Source organism: Wasmannia auropunctata, unplaced genomic scaffold (assembly GCF_000956235.1).
Source record: "Wasmannia auropunctata unplaced genomic scaffold, wasmannia.A_1.0 LD336056.1, whole genome shotgun sequence".
Taxonomy (NCBI): Eukaryota; Metazoa; Arthropoda; class Insecta; order Hymenoptera; family Formicidae; genus Wasmannia; species Wasmannia auropunctata.
Window position 1 is genome coordinate 287,861 of NW_012026834.1, and position 14,186 is coordinate 302,046.

Genomic DNA, 14,186 nt, shown 5'->3' on the forward strand with positions numbered 1-14,186 from the left:
GAGCATCTTCGGCTTACCATGATCGTCAAAATTTTCCATGTCCAAGGACGTCTCTAGTTCCATGATATCCACGGTACTCTCGGCGACGGATGAAAACGTCCAGGACGAGGCATTCTCCTCGCTCTTCGAGCTCTTTGACCTCTGAAGCTCGCGCTTCTCCTCTTTCCTGCCGCCTCTCCTGGCGGAATTCATTGGCGGAATTCGGCGGATCACACTGCGTAATACGTATCACGTATAATCGTGGCTCGATTCACTGCCGCGACACTCGTCCCCCGAGAGACTGATCGCCCTGTGTGGTGCGATCGGATTTTTACGAACCGTCCAGGCCAGCAAGAAGATTGAGACTGAGAAGAAGCGCAGAAAACATTCCGAAATACGTCGCCGCGCATAGACATTAGGCAAACAAAGTTAATTCGTGTGTGTTCGTATATGTATCGCAGGATTGGCACTGTGGCAGACGGAAGGGATTTAGCGTGGAAGGGATCGAAGACCTTTGCTCTCTCTCTATCTCTCTTTCTCCGCGATCGGGTTTTTCTTTCTTCTCGTGTCCCGTGCGTGCCGGCCGGCCGCCGAGTGGATTGTGGAATGAGAGAACAACCATCGGTGTTTAACTTCTTTTCCTTTGAATAAATGGTTTAATAGCCGAGTTCGGCGCCAGCATTGTTGCACGACGTCGCGTCCGACGTCCCGTTCGACACGTTTATCTTAGCAAAAAAAAGAGAAAGCGGCAGGACCAACCAGGTGTCTCGCATGACTCATGATTGGCCCATGTTCACCTTCCCTATACAGCCCCGACGGGCCTAGATAGATTCGATTTTCACAGCGAAGTCTAAGCATAGAAACGCACAACGAGATCTCGAACTTATCGCGAGGCCAAGCCCTCTCATAAGTAAGCGATCGAATTCGCCGCGAGACGTATGAGAAGCCGAGTCTTCTCATATATCGACGATCATTCACGCGACCGAGTTCGTATAAGTATTTCTCGTGTATTATACAAGTCATATTAATAATAAACATTTTTGAAACTAATACGTGGAGTGACCTTCCCCGTATACCTGATCCAGATATTATAAAGGAAAAATATAAAATAGCAACGTATGCAGTGTGTTTATGTGCGTTTTCTGGTCCTTTGGCGTGAATTTTTAGTATATCTCGTAATTTATTTTCGACATTTTCTAGAATCTACTTGTTGGACTCGGTATAATATACTAAAGTCTCTCATATTTTTTTATTGTTTGTAAAATTTAAAATTATTTCAAAAAAAAAATTTCAAAATTATAGTATAAAATTACAAAATTGTCCTGTATGTTATTTTTAGAAATGCAAAAGTCAAAAAATGAATCACGTTAAACTTGCCGAGAAATTCTCCGACTGCAAAAACTCGACTCCATGTTTTTCTACTCATTTGTACGTCACCGCGAAAGAGACACGTTGAAATCAGACAAAAATGAGGGGAGTTGCATGCAAAGGTCTCCCATCCAGCTTATTTCGTGTGTACTTAACTTCGCATTTCATATAAGTTACACGGCGAGTGCATTAAGCTCAGCGGTGAAGCAAGTAGAGAGAGTAACCACGCTCCTCTTATATATATATATTTTTTTTTTACGCTCCGCGGAGACTTCGCCGCATCAAGAAAAGGAGTTTACGTCTTTCCCGCTAAGCAAGTCGCCTGAGATAATCGGCGATCAAATACATGTGGCCAATCCACTTCCACGACGTTGCTCTCGACGGGAACAAACGACGACATCGTTCAAAATGATAGATGCGGTCGAGCGTCACGTGAAGTAATATTGCGTCTATATATTTTACGTAAAACATCTATGAACATCATTGCACGCGCGCACTTTTGTTTGGTGATTTAGCAATCACGTCACGTGAACAGATTCTCAAACAATCCTTTGATTGCAGTTCAAAGTTTGTTTTATATAAAATTTTTCATATTAAAAAATAATCAAAACACATCATAATCATCAAGTCAATTTATCATTCTACTTTTATTAAATGCATAATTGAATTGTAGACAGAAATTAGTTTTATTATAATATGCCATGTTTTTTTTTCAAAAAGTTAAAATAATTTTATAAAATTCAAACTGCATCTCTTTTTAATTACAATATTTTATTACATGAAAATTGTCAGAGAAAACGATTTAGTCACGTATGTCGCGTACATATGTCGAGATAATAACTTATTGATCTCATAATAAAAAATAATGAATGTATAAAATAGAATAGCAATTGTTACGAATGAATTTAACTCGCAACAAATTTTTCTCATTTACAGCAAGTCAATATCTTTTTAGACATGATTCGTAAGCCAACACACAGATACAGCAAGTAATCAACCAACTGATATGACGAGTCCGTGATTGCACGTGACGAGTACAGACGAAAGCGCGTGTTGTATGTAATCCAATTCACGTCGGATAAATCTCGGTTTCAAGTCATATCAAGCGAATTAATCCGCGAACGTAGCTTCGGTTTCGAGTCCACGCTGATGGCTTCGGCCGAGCTGCTAATTAATCGCCCCCCCGTGCTCGCCGGTGGGCAAAAAAATCCGCGATAAATCGAGCCGAGAGCAGTCAGGACTTTACTCTTTTTTCTCTTCTTATACGCGGCCATACGTCACCATAAGCGTCGAGCATATTTCCCGGCTCGCTCGGACCGGAGGTGAGGAAATCCATTTCGTCGGCCAGCAGTCGAATCCGCGATAAGTCAGTCGAGAGAAATTATGCAGCGTGTTCCTGCACCTGAACGGAGCTTCATTAAAAGTGCAACCTACATATATTATGCCACGTTATGCGATTAAAAAATTAAAATAACATTTTCAAAAATTCGTGAAGATCCGGACAGAATCCGGCATGTATTTAAGCTGCCATAAAAATGATACATATCTTTTTATTTTAATCTGGTTATTAAAGTAAAATCAGATAAATGATGTATTTTAAAGAAAAATAAGACAAAAAGAGAAAATACATTATTTATATTACAGATATAATACTGATAAAAAATACATTTTGCAACAAAAAAGGAATCTCTGAAACAAAATATAATTTTATGCATAAGTAATACGACTTTTATATTTAAAATAATAAATTTAATTGTTAGTTCTATAATATTTAGGTATGTATAATTTCTAATAGTTGTAATCATTAATATTGTAACTATTATTATTATCATGTAGGTATTATTTCACATTCATTACTTTAAAGTTCTGTAATATTTTGCGATTTTATCAAAAACTATCTTTCTTCTGTGAGAGTAATATAACGCGCGACATGATTTTAAAGAGTGACATGCTTTTGTTTGTATCTTTAGTTAATAGAACAAAAAATTAGATAAATTAATGGAGTGTCAGAGAGAAATTACAACCGCAACATATCGCTCGGTGATCTTCCGGGGCTTAAGCTTTTATATAAAAATTTTTAATAAAAATTGCGAATTTTTTTAACTTATTCCAAGTGGTGATTATATTTAATTAAAATTATGTTCAAAAACTTCATATTTAAAAAAAAAGAAAAATAGATTCTTCCAAATTTCGTTTCCATCCGTTTATATAATTGTGGGTTTAGTAATTATAGTACAGTAATGGCTTGCTAAAATATTCGCATCATGTCCAACTGCAATTTTTTTTAAAGAACTATCATGATGCATGCCGGCTTACTCCGACGCTTCTCGCGTAGTAGTGAAAGAACGTTCACATACTTTATGCGTACAACTCAAGCGTGCAGTCGCCGGCGCGATAATGCTGCATGATAAAATCTCTTCTTCTGACATTTTTATACCAGCTGCATATCGCACTCGTAAACCAAAGTGACATTTGATGTTAGTAGACGTTCCTGCGACTTAGGTCGATGTGACAAAACAAAACAAAAAGTGAAGTCTAACAATTAAAACCTGTTAAACTAATAGATTAATTACCAAAAGCTGTTATAATATACAATTTTCTATACTCTTCTATATGTGTTTGCGTCATTCACATAACATAGATAAAAAAGAAGAAATAATTAGCGCTAATAACCAATAGTTAGAGATAATTATTCATTATTATCTTTCATTATTCATATTATAAACAGGAGTATATGATAAAACGCAGTGAAATAACATTATGATTTAGATAGAAAGCAGCAAGTCGACCTACGGTTAGCGAACTCAAACTGTCGGTGCAATTCATCTTATTACTATACTGCTAACTTACTCGACCGACGGAATGTATTCACGATTGTCAGGCGTCATACCCGCGCACGTCATACCCACCGCAATTTGGAAAATGGGCTGATTTTAATGATATCTGCGCTGACCACGATTAGCCTAATGGATCTTCCTAAGCATTCTGTAGGAGATTGACGCTTTCTACAAAGCATTCACATCCCACATTTAGCTCTAAAATATAATGCTTGGACCGGCAGCAATAATGATGACACTTAACATTAAATGTAGATAAGAAATAAGAGTCACAGGAAATGCCTGCAGTTAAAATAATTTTGTAAATGTCATTATCTTAAAATCTTTAGTATTCTAAAATTCTAGTTTAGAATTTCTAATTTAGGATTTCTCTTCTCTTAACAAATATGTTTGGAAAGTCCTTAACTAAAAGATGGATTTTTCCGCATTAGAAGAAAAAAAGAAGAGAGAGAAGAAAAGATACACTTCATTTTATTGACTAATATTTATAAAAGAAATTGCTCCTTATTTTATAAGAAATATTTGTATAATATTTCAATAAGGCACTTTAAAATTTTAAAATGTATGATTTCGATAACACGTTTTAAAATTGTTCATTGCATAATTATCTTTCCGTTATCAACTAATTGATATACAAGTATTTAATAATTACAAAATCTTTTAGAATTATTAAGATTTTATAGGTAAATTGTTGATGGTGAAATAAATCTTTTTTTTTTTCGATGTTTTTACAGCAATCTAATATCTCATCCTCGCTATCTTTATATTGATCAACTGAGAAATAACATTGATAGCATACTTCACAAAGTTCGCTCCTCGAAATGTGGAGGAGCTTCTTAAAGAAGATACTGTAATAATCCTGCCTCAGGTAAAGCGAGCGAGAAAGGAGCAATGCCTAAAGTTTTGTTACGTCCTTGACGAGATTTAAAATGCTATAGAAATACTGTTATTCCCAGTGTATAATTTTGAAACATCTAAAAGAGCTCTCGAAAGAGACAAGAGTAATTTATATTTGCAATCCAGAATTTTCGCCAAACTGCTAATATACTGTTATCATTGATCTACTTTTTTTTAACTTAACGTTTATCAAACGTTGCGCAATTTTAATCCGCATGACGCAAAATATATATAATTACTGCTTTGAAAATAAAAATAATTTTATAAAGAAAACACAGAAAAAATATTCCTACAGATCAAATGACAAGATAAAAATATGTAATATTTAAAAAAGAAAGCTTTGAAAAAATGTGCAATGCTAGTCAAAATTATTAGCGTTATACTATTCCTAATATTTCCTATTCGGCGATTAAAGTAAATTTCTTGCACAAAGGAAGGATCCACTATTTACGTAAAATTCAACCCTAGTCCTTGTAACTTTGATTTATTGACTGCAATCCCAAATTCTTTTCGTTCAAGTTTCTCGTCGACATCAAGCCGATGACAGATAAGGGAAATCACGAGGAAGTAAGGCGCTGCCATTCGTTCGCGATCAATCTGAACAAGTTCACCAAGTGATCCAACCCGAGTATTTCTCGTACCCCAAAGTAATCGGCTATTTCGACTTGGTATCCGTACAATCCAATTCTTCGCGTGCATGCAAAGGCCTTTCAAAAATTTCATTGGTCAGCGCGAAACGCGGGATATCGTGCCGGCCCTAACCCAGTCGCGTTTTCCATCTATTTCGCAGTCAGCAATATCGATAATTGGTCTTTCCGGATTTCTGGCTTTCTACCGCGGTGTTACAAAGCGCCGAATATAAGCTCTATAAATATTATCGATTTATCGCGTGATTTTAATATTGTATTTAATATTAAATATAAAATAAACGGGGAAAAAGACAAAAACATTATATCCGCGCAAAGTAATTTATTGCCACGTTCTTTTTATAACTTTAAACAAATTTTTGTAAAATAAATATCATGTAACGAAAGATTATCATTATAACAGGAGATTATTTCTGAAAAAGCTGTAAGATGAAATATTAAAATTCATTCGCGGAATAATATATTAATATGCATTTAAAAAAAATTAATCGCACCATTTGTGCGAAAAACAAGCTGCTGTCAGAAATATTTTATTCTTCTACGGTAACAAAAGCCATTCTGCAAAAGCACACGTCACACATCAAAAGTTGACAGAATAGAAAGGATATTTACGTTGCATATATGCGCGCAAATGCAGTTGAGGCGCGCTCGCTCTATATCTACACTCGCACTCCATATTTTTACCTCTGCGAGAGATAGCAAATATTTAAGACAAGCTTGTTTGTCTTTTCCGATCTATAGTCTACATTTGTACGTTCTCGCTCGAACTCGTTGGAAGACGCGTACGCATACATTTTCTGTACAATCAAAACTGCCTTATTTACATTCGGAAATTAGTTTATTTTGCAGTATTTTACACGAATAGCTGTACATTAATTACATTCTTTACATGTAGATTTTGAAGCTAATATTTGATTTTTTTCCAGGTTAATTTAAATATGTTAAGCCTATGCTAAAAACATAATTTGCAGTTTTGAGTTATATATATTATAGAACGTTACATTATCTTTGTTATTTTAAATATTATGTTGGAGTAAAATCCATAATTGTTACACAAAAACTAAATTTTGCGAGAAATCCGAGAAATACTTATACATCAATTTGACTTTTTTCAAACGATAAAACGCTTTTAAAGACTTAATTTAGTTCTTTCCTATGTATAATTTTGAAAAAAATATTGCAGATTTTAAAATACTGCATTTATATAGCTAATATCCGCACTAAGAAATATGAAAATCATTACTTGGGCACCATGTAAAGAAACGCTGAAATTTCCTCTCGAATATTCTTTAATGTGCATTTCCCACTTATACGGTTACTATCGTCTCGAAATTTCACGTGCTTATAACTCATGCAATAAAATGGCGCACTTGAAATTATGTTGCAGCTCGATCTAAATGATCGACTTTACGAGAATATCTGTGGGAGCTTCTTCCCGACTGAAATAATACTTTCTCGCGATATCGAGCGAGCGAAACTGAAACGCGCGCGCTCTCAGTAGGAACGTAAAGCAACTCTCAACGGCCAAAAGGGAAAGAATTGAATTATCCCAACTTATGCATGTGCCACCACGTTTACACGATATATGAAAGTCGCGTGTGCGAGGCTCATACCCGAGCGAGGCAAGCAATCGCGTTAAATCTCCGTGAAAAATCCAACGGATATATATTAATTCAAGAACTTGCGTCTTTTCTCGCGTCTTTTTCCGAGAAAAGCCGTTTAATTTTCATAAAGAACCTCAATTTATGGGACATCCTAAATTCTAGTAGATGCTCTCAAAACTTACAACGATGTTTTATCTTTTAATTCCTCGCATGAGCAAAAGTTATATCCTTTTATGTGCTAATACGATATATTTTTCTTAAACGACCGTAGACATAACGGTTTCAGTACAGAGCCTTGCACAAATTAATCTTGCGACTTTATAATTAAAATCACAAAGGCAAATAAAAATTATCTGCTCTGAATTAATGAATTATAAAATTAAATAAAATTAAATTCGCAAATATCACACGCATATCGATATATTTTAAACAAATATACATTAAACGTCGTAAGCTTCTTGTTCGTAACTGAAATTAATGGTATTACAAGATCAACTACAGCATGATTACCTACATGGAAAGAACAATTTTGCTGAATCCAGATCTGAAAATAATTTTTGTTCAATAATCAAAATAATTTTGTGCGAAAGTCAAAGTGATTGCTAAAATATCAAAATGTTTTATAGCGATTCTTATTAGCTTTAACATTCCAACAAATTATTTTGATTATTTTGATATTTTCAACAAAAAATTATTTTCAGATCTCTTTAGCAAAATTTTTAAACCTTTCAATAAAATCGTTCTTTCCATATAGAATTTCTGCTTTCATCAGACGCGGAGATTACGTTTTCCAAACAATCTAACAGCTAATGCTCTTAAATAACATTTTTTGTTTTTGTCAAAGTCTGGTATCATGGCCGCACGTTAAGGCCAGATATGAATATTGAAATTCTCATTATTCGCATAGCCGCGAGCGACCAGTATAACTGATCCACACTTTGGGCGACATAATTTAAAGTTTCTAAATTAGCGAGTTAAATTATGGATACGTGCTCGGCCACTAGGCATCCCGAGCTGGCCAGTTAAATAGATAGATTGCAAAAGTCATGTCCCGCAGGATTCGCAGATATCATCTTTATTTTACCTTTAAACTGGGTCGTTATAAGACTGCAACGATTTATTTTTCAAGCACCCTATTCTTTGCTCAATTGGATAGCTCTCTAAAAGAAATTTTAATAGAATTTTCACAGAGTCTCATGTTGAAGAATTCATGGGAGAAAGCCATTGTTTATGCTCCTTTCAACAACAAATTTTAGCAAACGTGAAATTGATCTTTTCTTGGCATCATTAGATTTCGAATTATTACATTAGTGTAATACGATGCTATTTCCTTTAGAAACGTTTCTAATGAGTTGAAGGCAGTTGAAGAATTCATGAGAGAAAGCCACTGTTTATCCTCCTTTCAACAACAAATTTTAGCAAACGTGAAATCGATCTTTTCTTAGCATCATTAGATTTCAAATTATTACGATAGTGTAATACGATGCTGTTTTTCCTTTAGAAACGTTTTTAATAAGTTAAAAGCGGAACTTCCTGCAATTTCGTTACATCGAGAAACCTAATTGATGCCGTTTTCTCTCACGATACGGAAACGCGAAACTTCAAAAGTTACTTTGCCAGAAAGGTATTGATAGAATATGACGGATAATGATAAATACGAGATACAAAAATCATCAGCACGTATTCTCTGGCCTGCAGCCGTTGAAATTCTCGAATTTGTTACAATAACTCAGATTTGTAGTATCAATATTGCAACTTCGCTGTGCATTCAATTGAGAAATAAGTTGTTCCTAACTTTCGATTATCTAGAAATTCTAGAGAGTTGTTCGGCTTCCAATAAGGTCGTTAGACGTTGGTAACAAATGAGACTAAATGTAGGTCGGGACACCGGGCTAGGTTCTTCATTTTTCAGTGCAGTTGGGAGGCGCTTAACGTCATGAATCTCCCCAGTGTCGGACAAACAGGGACAAACGCAGATTCTCCGCAATTAAACAAGCCGAAATGAATATGAAAAAGGTGCTAACTGGAGCAAAGAAAACTTTTCACGAAATGGCCATGTTGGCATGCCAGTCTCGATTCCAGAAATTATCCTACTCTTTGTAGGCACACAAAATTAACTTTTAGTTGATCATCCTTCATAATTAACAAATTCCACGAAAGATGCGGATCAGAACATTACATGATTTTAACAAACTTGACACAATTCTCATTAATGTTTCGAATAATATTCACCACTAGCAGTAAGTGTATTTTCCCAACATACGTTTTTCGGGAATTTTTTTGCACAGCTTAAAAAAAAATAAATAAAACGATTTATTTAAATAAAATCAATAAAAATATTGATATTTTCGTAATATAAAGCGATTCATCTTACTACAATATATATTATTTATCCGAATTTTATTTATTATACAATAAAGAGCGGTATATCTAATAAAAAAAATTGCAAATACATCCTTTTAACAATCACAAAACTTTATCAATATAAATTTCTTCTTGATCAATCTCCTTTGGAAAGTATCACAAGAAAATTAATTTTACAACAAATATTTTTCGGAGAAAAATTAATTTTTCGAAACATATTTTTCCAACACTCGTCGCTAGAAAAAGCATTACTTCCCCAGTAAACATAAACCTTATCTCGCAGCCGTTAACGTACGTGCAATGAAAATCGTGGTAGTTGATCCTCTAGTGTTGCTTTAAGGAAAATAACATATTCCCTGCTCTGTTACAAGAGAAAATATGCATGCTTAGATGCATAAATAAACGACATAAAACTAGGTTGCATAATTTGCTAATATTTTTGGTAAATAGCGAAAGAAAATCCATTATGAATATATTATAATAAATGTTCTATTTTTATTATTTATTTAGTGTTTATTTATATAGTATATTCTGTTTAGAATTAATCTATGATTATCGAGAACTAATTAATATAAAGAAAGTTAATTTAAAGAATATTAACACACAAAAAAACAATTTTGGTGGATCCAGATCTGAAACTAATTTTTGCTCAATAATCAAAATAATTTTGTTGAAAAGTCAAAATGATTGCTAGAATAATAAAACGTTTTATAGCAATGCTTATTATTTTTAACTTTCCAACAAATTATTTTGATTATTGAACAAAAATTATTTTCAGATCTGTATTCAGCAAAATTTTTAGACCTTTCAACAAAATCATTCTTTCCGTGAATACATCCGAATAATGCGATAATATGTTAAATATGAACTCATACAAACCCTATATATTTTGACTAAAATTTATAAGGCAAACATTCATACAATACTGAATAAAATTTAATCGAGAATCACGTGACTACTCATTTCATACGTCTATTCGAAAACATTTCCTCAAAAAATCTTCAATTTTTCATAAAATCATTAAAACATAGGTATTCAACCTTTCAACGTCGAACACTCTGCGTTTCAGAACGATAGTCAATAGTGTCAATACCACCCCTTCCCCCTCGGCGGAGCACTGTAATTGGTTTGTCGCAGCTTAACTAACTACCGGATAAAGTCACCGGTAACGCCAGCATTTAAGCGGGGCTTACTGCTGCGAGACAAGGCGAGATGTTTACTGCTAATTGCGTGGCTTCGGACTTTCGATTTACCTGGATTTATGTCACAGACGTGGAGAAGGCAGGGCGTTAAAAAATTTCATTCCAATTGGTTTGCAAACGTCCATTTTTTAGGAGGGAAGGAGATAGCTCGGGAAAATTGAGAATGACGTTTTTTTTTCAATCTGACAATGGAGTTCTTTGGCAAATATAGGATCATGTTCCCTTAAAAAAGAAAAACTTAATTTCGCGCGTGTCTGCTTAATTTCCATGTAATCTCACATTATGAATAAATTATCTTTGTACTAGAATTCTAGAATGAAAAATCAATTTTCAGATAGATAATAAATTCAATAACATTTTAGATCTTGACTTTCGTATCTATTTTAAAAGCGACGACTACGATATATGTAGGTAATGATTCCGACGAATACTTTCTGCACTTTAACTAAAGTTCTTTACTCCGTTACAAATTCGTAGACATAGTATAGCTAGACCGAGCATGCCATATGTTAGGCATGGACGGCACGTGCAAAAGAGAGAGGTACATCTGATTTTCTCTTCTCTATAACATACTACAGATAACAACATTTGTTAGAGTCGTGCCACCCATGCCTAACATGTGGTATGCTCGGTCTATCTATGTCAATGTACGAGCCTTAACACACATTCTCTCTCAGTTTAAAAGAAAGAAATATTAGCTAGGCGGTAACAGACGAGGGAACAACGAATGGAATATACGATAATGCCGTAATATAAATAGTTGGCGTCGTGCCAGATGAGTTAATTGCTACATCAGCAGTACTTCCGTTCGTTCACCGCGAGCTCTTAGCCGGCTAGCTAAATTTTTCTTGGCAGAAAGCACGCGTTTAAATTCGCGAGGTATTTCTGTTTAATGTATACCTGGTGCGCGCGCGTTCAGATCTCATTTGCGCGATTAAATCTCGCGCGCGGCACGCCATGAGAAATGCGAAAAGTTTTCTTTTTTTTGTTTTGTTTCTAGAAGGACAACGTACGCGAGACGCGCGAGCAATCAGCGGCGAAAGAAACGGGAAAACAATTCACCGCGCGACTGCATTCGTCGACACGTCGCGCGAATTACGCGAGTCTCCTTTCTTTTTTTTTTTTCACGCCCAGAAAGACGGACGGGATCGAATTCCGTCGAATGTTGAAAAGCTTCAGAGAAGTACGTGAAATTCGCGTGATGAAAATCGGATCAACGCGATCCGAGGAATCGCGGGATTAAAGTTCCGACTGTATGCGGAATAGTTACACACAGTAACGACAAATAACTGAAAGCTTGAATAATAACGTGTAATACATACGAGTCAGCTTACGATAACATCTTCGTTGCGCGAGTATAACATTCGTGTTTATTTCATCCATTCGTGAACTTACGTCTTGGGACTTTTACAGTTACATTTTTATATATGTGTACGTCAGCCCAGTGCTTACTTTCACTTTTTATTCGACACACATTCGCTTTATGACGTATCGACCGCAGACGTCGCCGTCGTCTCCCTCGACCCATCGTGGTCTTGAGAGGACTCGTCCGAGGGTCGACGGCGAAGCAATTGAGGGTCCACGACAAGCCTGACATTGACGGTGCTCTTCCACCACCTGTACCACGGCGACACCTGGTTCTGAAGAAGGAGAGACAAATGTGAGCGAGCGGAGAGAACCGCCGGGGTCACGGCTGCTCCTTTTCCCGCCGATTTAAATTATCCGGGCAGTTTCAGTTGTCAGGGGCAAAGGGCAGTCCACTCGATAAATCAGGCTCGAGTGACGCGCCTCGAGTGCCCTCCGACGTGAAAAAGAGAGAGAGAAAGAGAGAGAGAGAGAGAGAGAGAGAGAGGGCGAAAGGGAGCGGGGAGGGGGGGGGATACAATCGGAAGCGGGAAGAGACGCGGAAAGTGGCGCGTATTCGCGATTATTCTTAATTAAACACGACGTCCGACGATATCGATTCAACTCCAGCGATTTACAGCGCGACCGACGGTTTTATTTAAAACTTCGTCGTATCTCCTATCCTTCGTACGCAGAGTGCACTCAAAATGCGCTTCAAAGTGTGGGTTTGCTAGATCTTTTGCGAGGATTAACGAGGAGCGTTTGGTGACGCGCGACTCGTCGGATCGCTTTCGGGGCGAAATATCGCGCTACTAGGACGAATCATTTCCGCTCGCCCATCCTCATTTAGTGCAGCCCCTGGTTTCAATAGTACTGCAGCAGAGACGTTAAGCGGCATTAATAATTCTTCCCCGGATCGAAGGCGCACTTTGTTCCAGGCGGAATAATATATTATAGATTCTAGTGGCTGATAAATCTTTCGATTTATCGACGACATTGATCTATACCGTACCAAGAATATACGTATACTACGTGACTAGATTGCCGCATATATTCTTGTGAGCTGTACTGGCACAATATTATAGTAGATATTATAGTGGTATGATTATACTTTCACGAATGAAAAATATATACATATAATGAAGTATGAAATAATAACACAACAGAATTTTTAATTAAAGTCAATGTTTTGTAATGCTGTAGAAAGTCGTGCATGACTAAATTAAATTTCATCCGAGCTAAAAAGCTTTTAAATGAACTGATTAGTAATTAAACTAAAAATGTTTATGAATGTTATAATTTAAGTTAATAACTAAAATATTAATAATAAGTGTACTAATTTTTTGTGTTGCTTTGTTCTTTTTTTCGCTTTTTTTATTTTCCTGTAAACATTACTGACTAAACATTTTTAAATTTCTAATTATATTAAGAGATATTTAACTAAATAATTAAATTTCTCTTAACATAATTGTCAAAATTTTTAATTTTAATTATTAGATATATCAATAAATAATTGTTGGTGCAATAATTTTTAATTTTTATGCTGGTAAAATATATCAAGAAATAACTGTTAGTATATACGATAATCTCATTCAATTTCCCAATTTGCATACGAAAACTTAACGATCTCCATATTCATGTTTGAGATGATGCCAATAATAATTAATTTAGTAACAGCTGTAAAGTAAGCGGTCTTGTATAGACGCGCATTGGCGCGCCTATCGAATGACGTAACGAAGTATGACGCATGCATAAAAGGGACGAGTGCAGGTAGCGCGAGGAAGCAGGCTTCTTATGTAGAAGGACAAGGGACGGGCAGAACTAGATAGACGGTGAAACTGTAAGGACGTGAGAGTTACTGTTCTCGAGTATAGATTATCCACTGCGTGGACGACAGAGTCGATACTGTAATAATACAAGGCGTCTGAACAAGATCATTATACT

The 14,186-nt window shown here is 35.7% G+C and overlaps 1 protein-coding gene across 3 annotated transcripts in view; it reads right to left on the reverse strand.

Annotated features, from left to right (window-relative positions):
- Positions 1 to 10,492: 10,492 nt before the first annotated feature.
- LOC105450748 (E3 ubiquitin-protein ligase MARCH3) overlaps positions 10,493 to 14,186 on the reverse strand; it is a 20,419-nt gene continuing 16,725 nt past the window's right edge. For 2 of the 3 annotated variants that reach the window (XM_011690734.1, XM_011690736.1), the window contains exons 6-7: positions 12,351 to 12,538; positions 10,493 to 11,120 (exon numbers count right to left, since the gene is read on the reverse strand). In XM_011690734.1, the coding sequence (XP_011689036.1) occupies positions 12,380 to 12,538 (159 nt within the window). In that variant the 3' untranslated portion in view covers positions 10,493 to 11,120; positions 12,351 to 12,379. Of the gene's footprint in view, positions 11,121 to 12,245; positions 12,539 to 14,186 lie in introns of those variants that run through there. The other variant, XM_011690735.1, reaches the window with a different exon arrangement.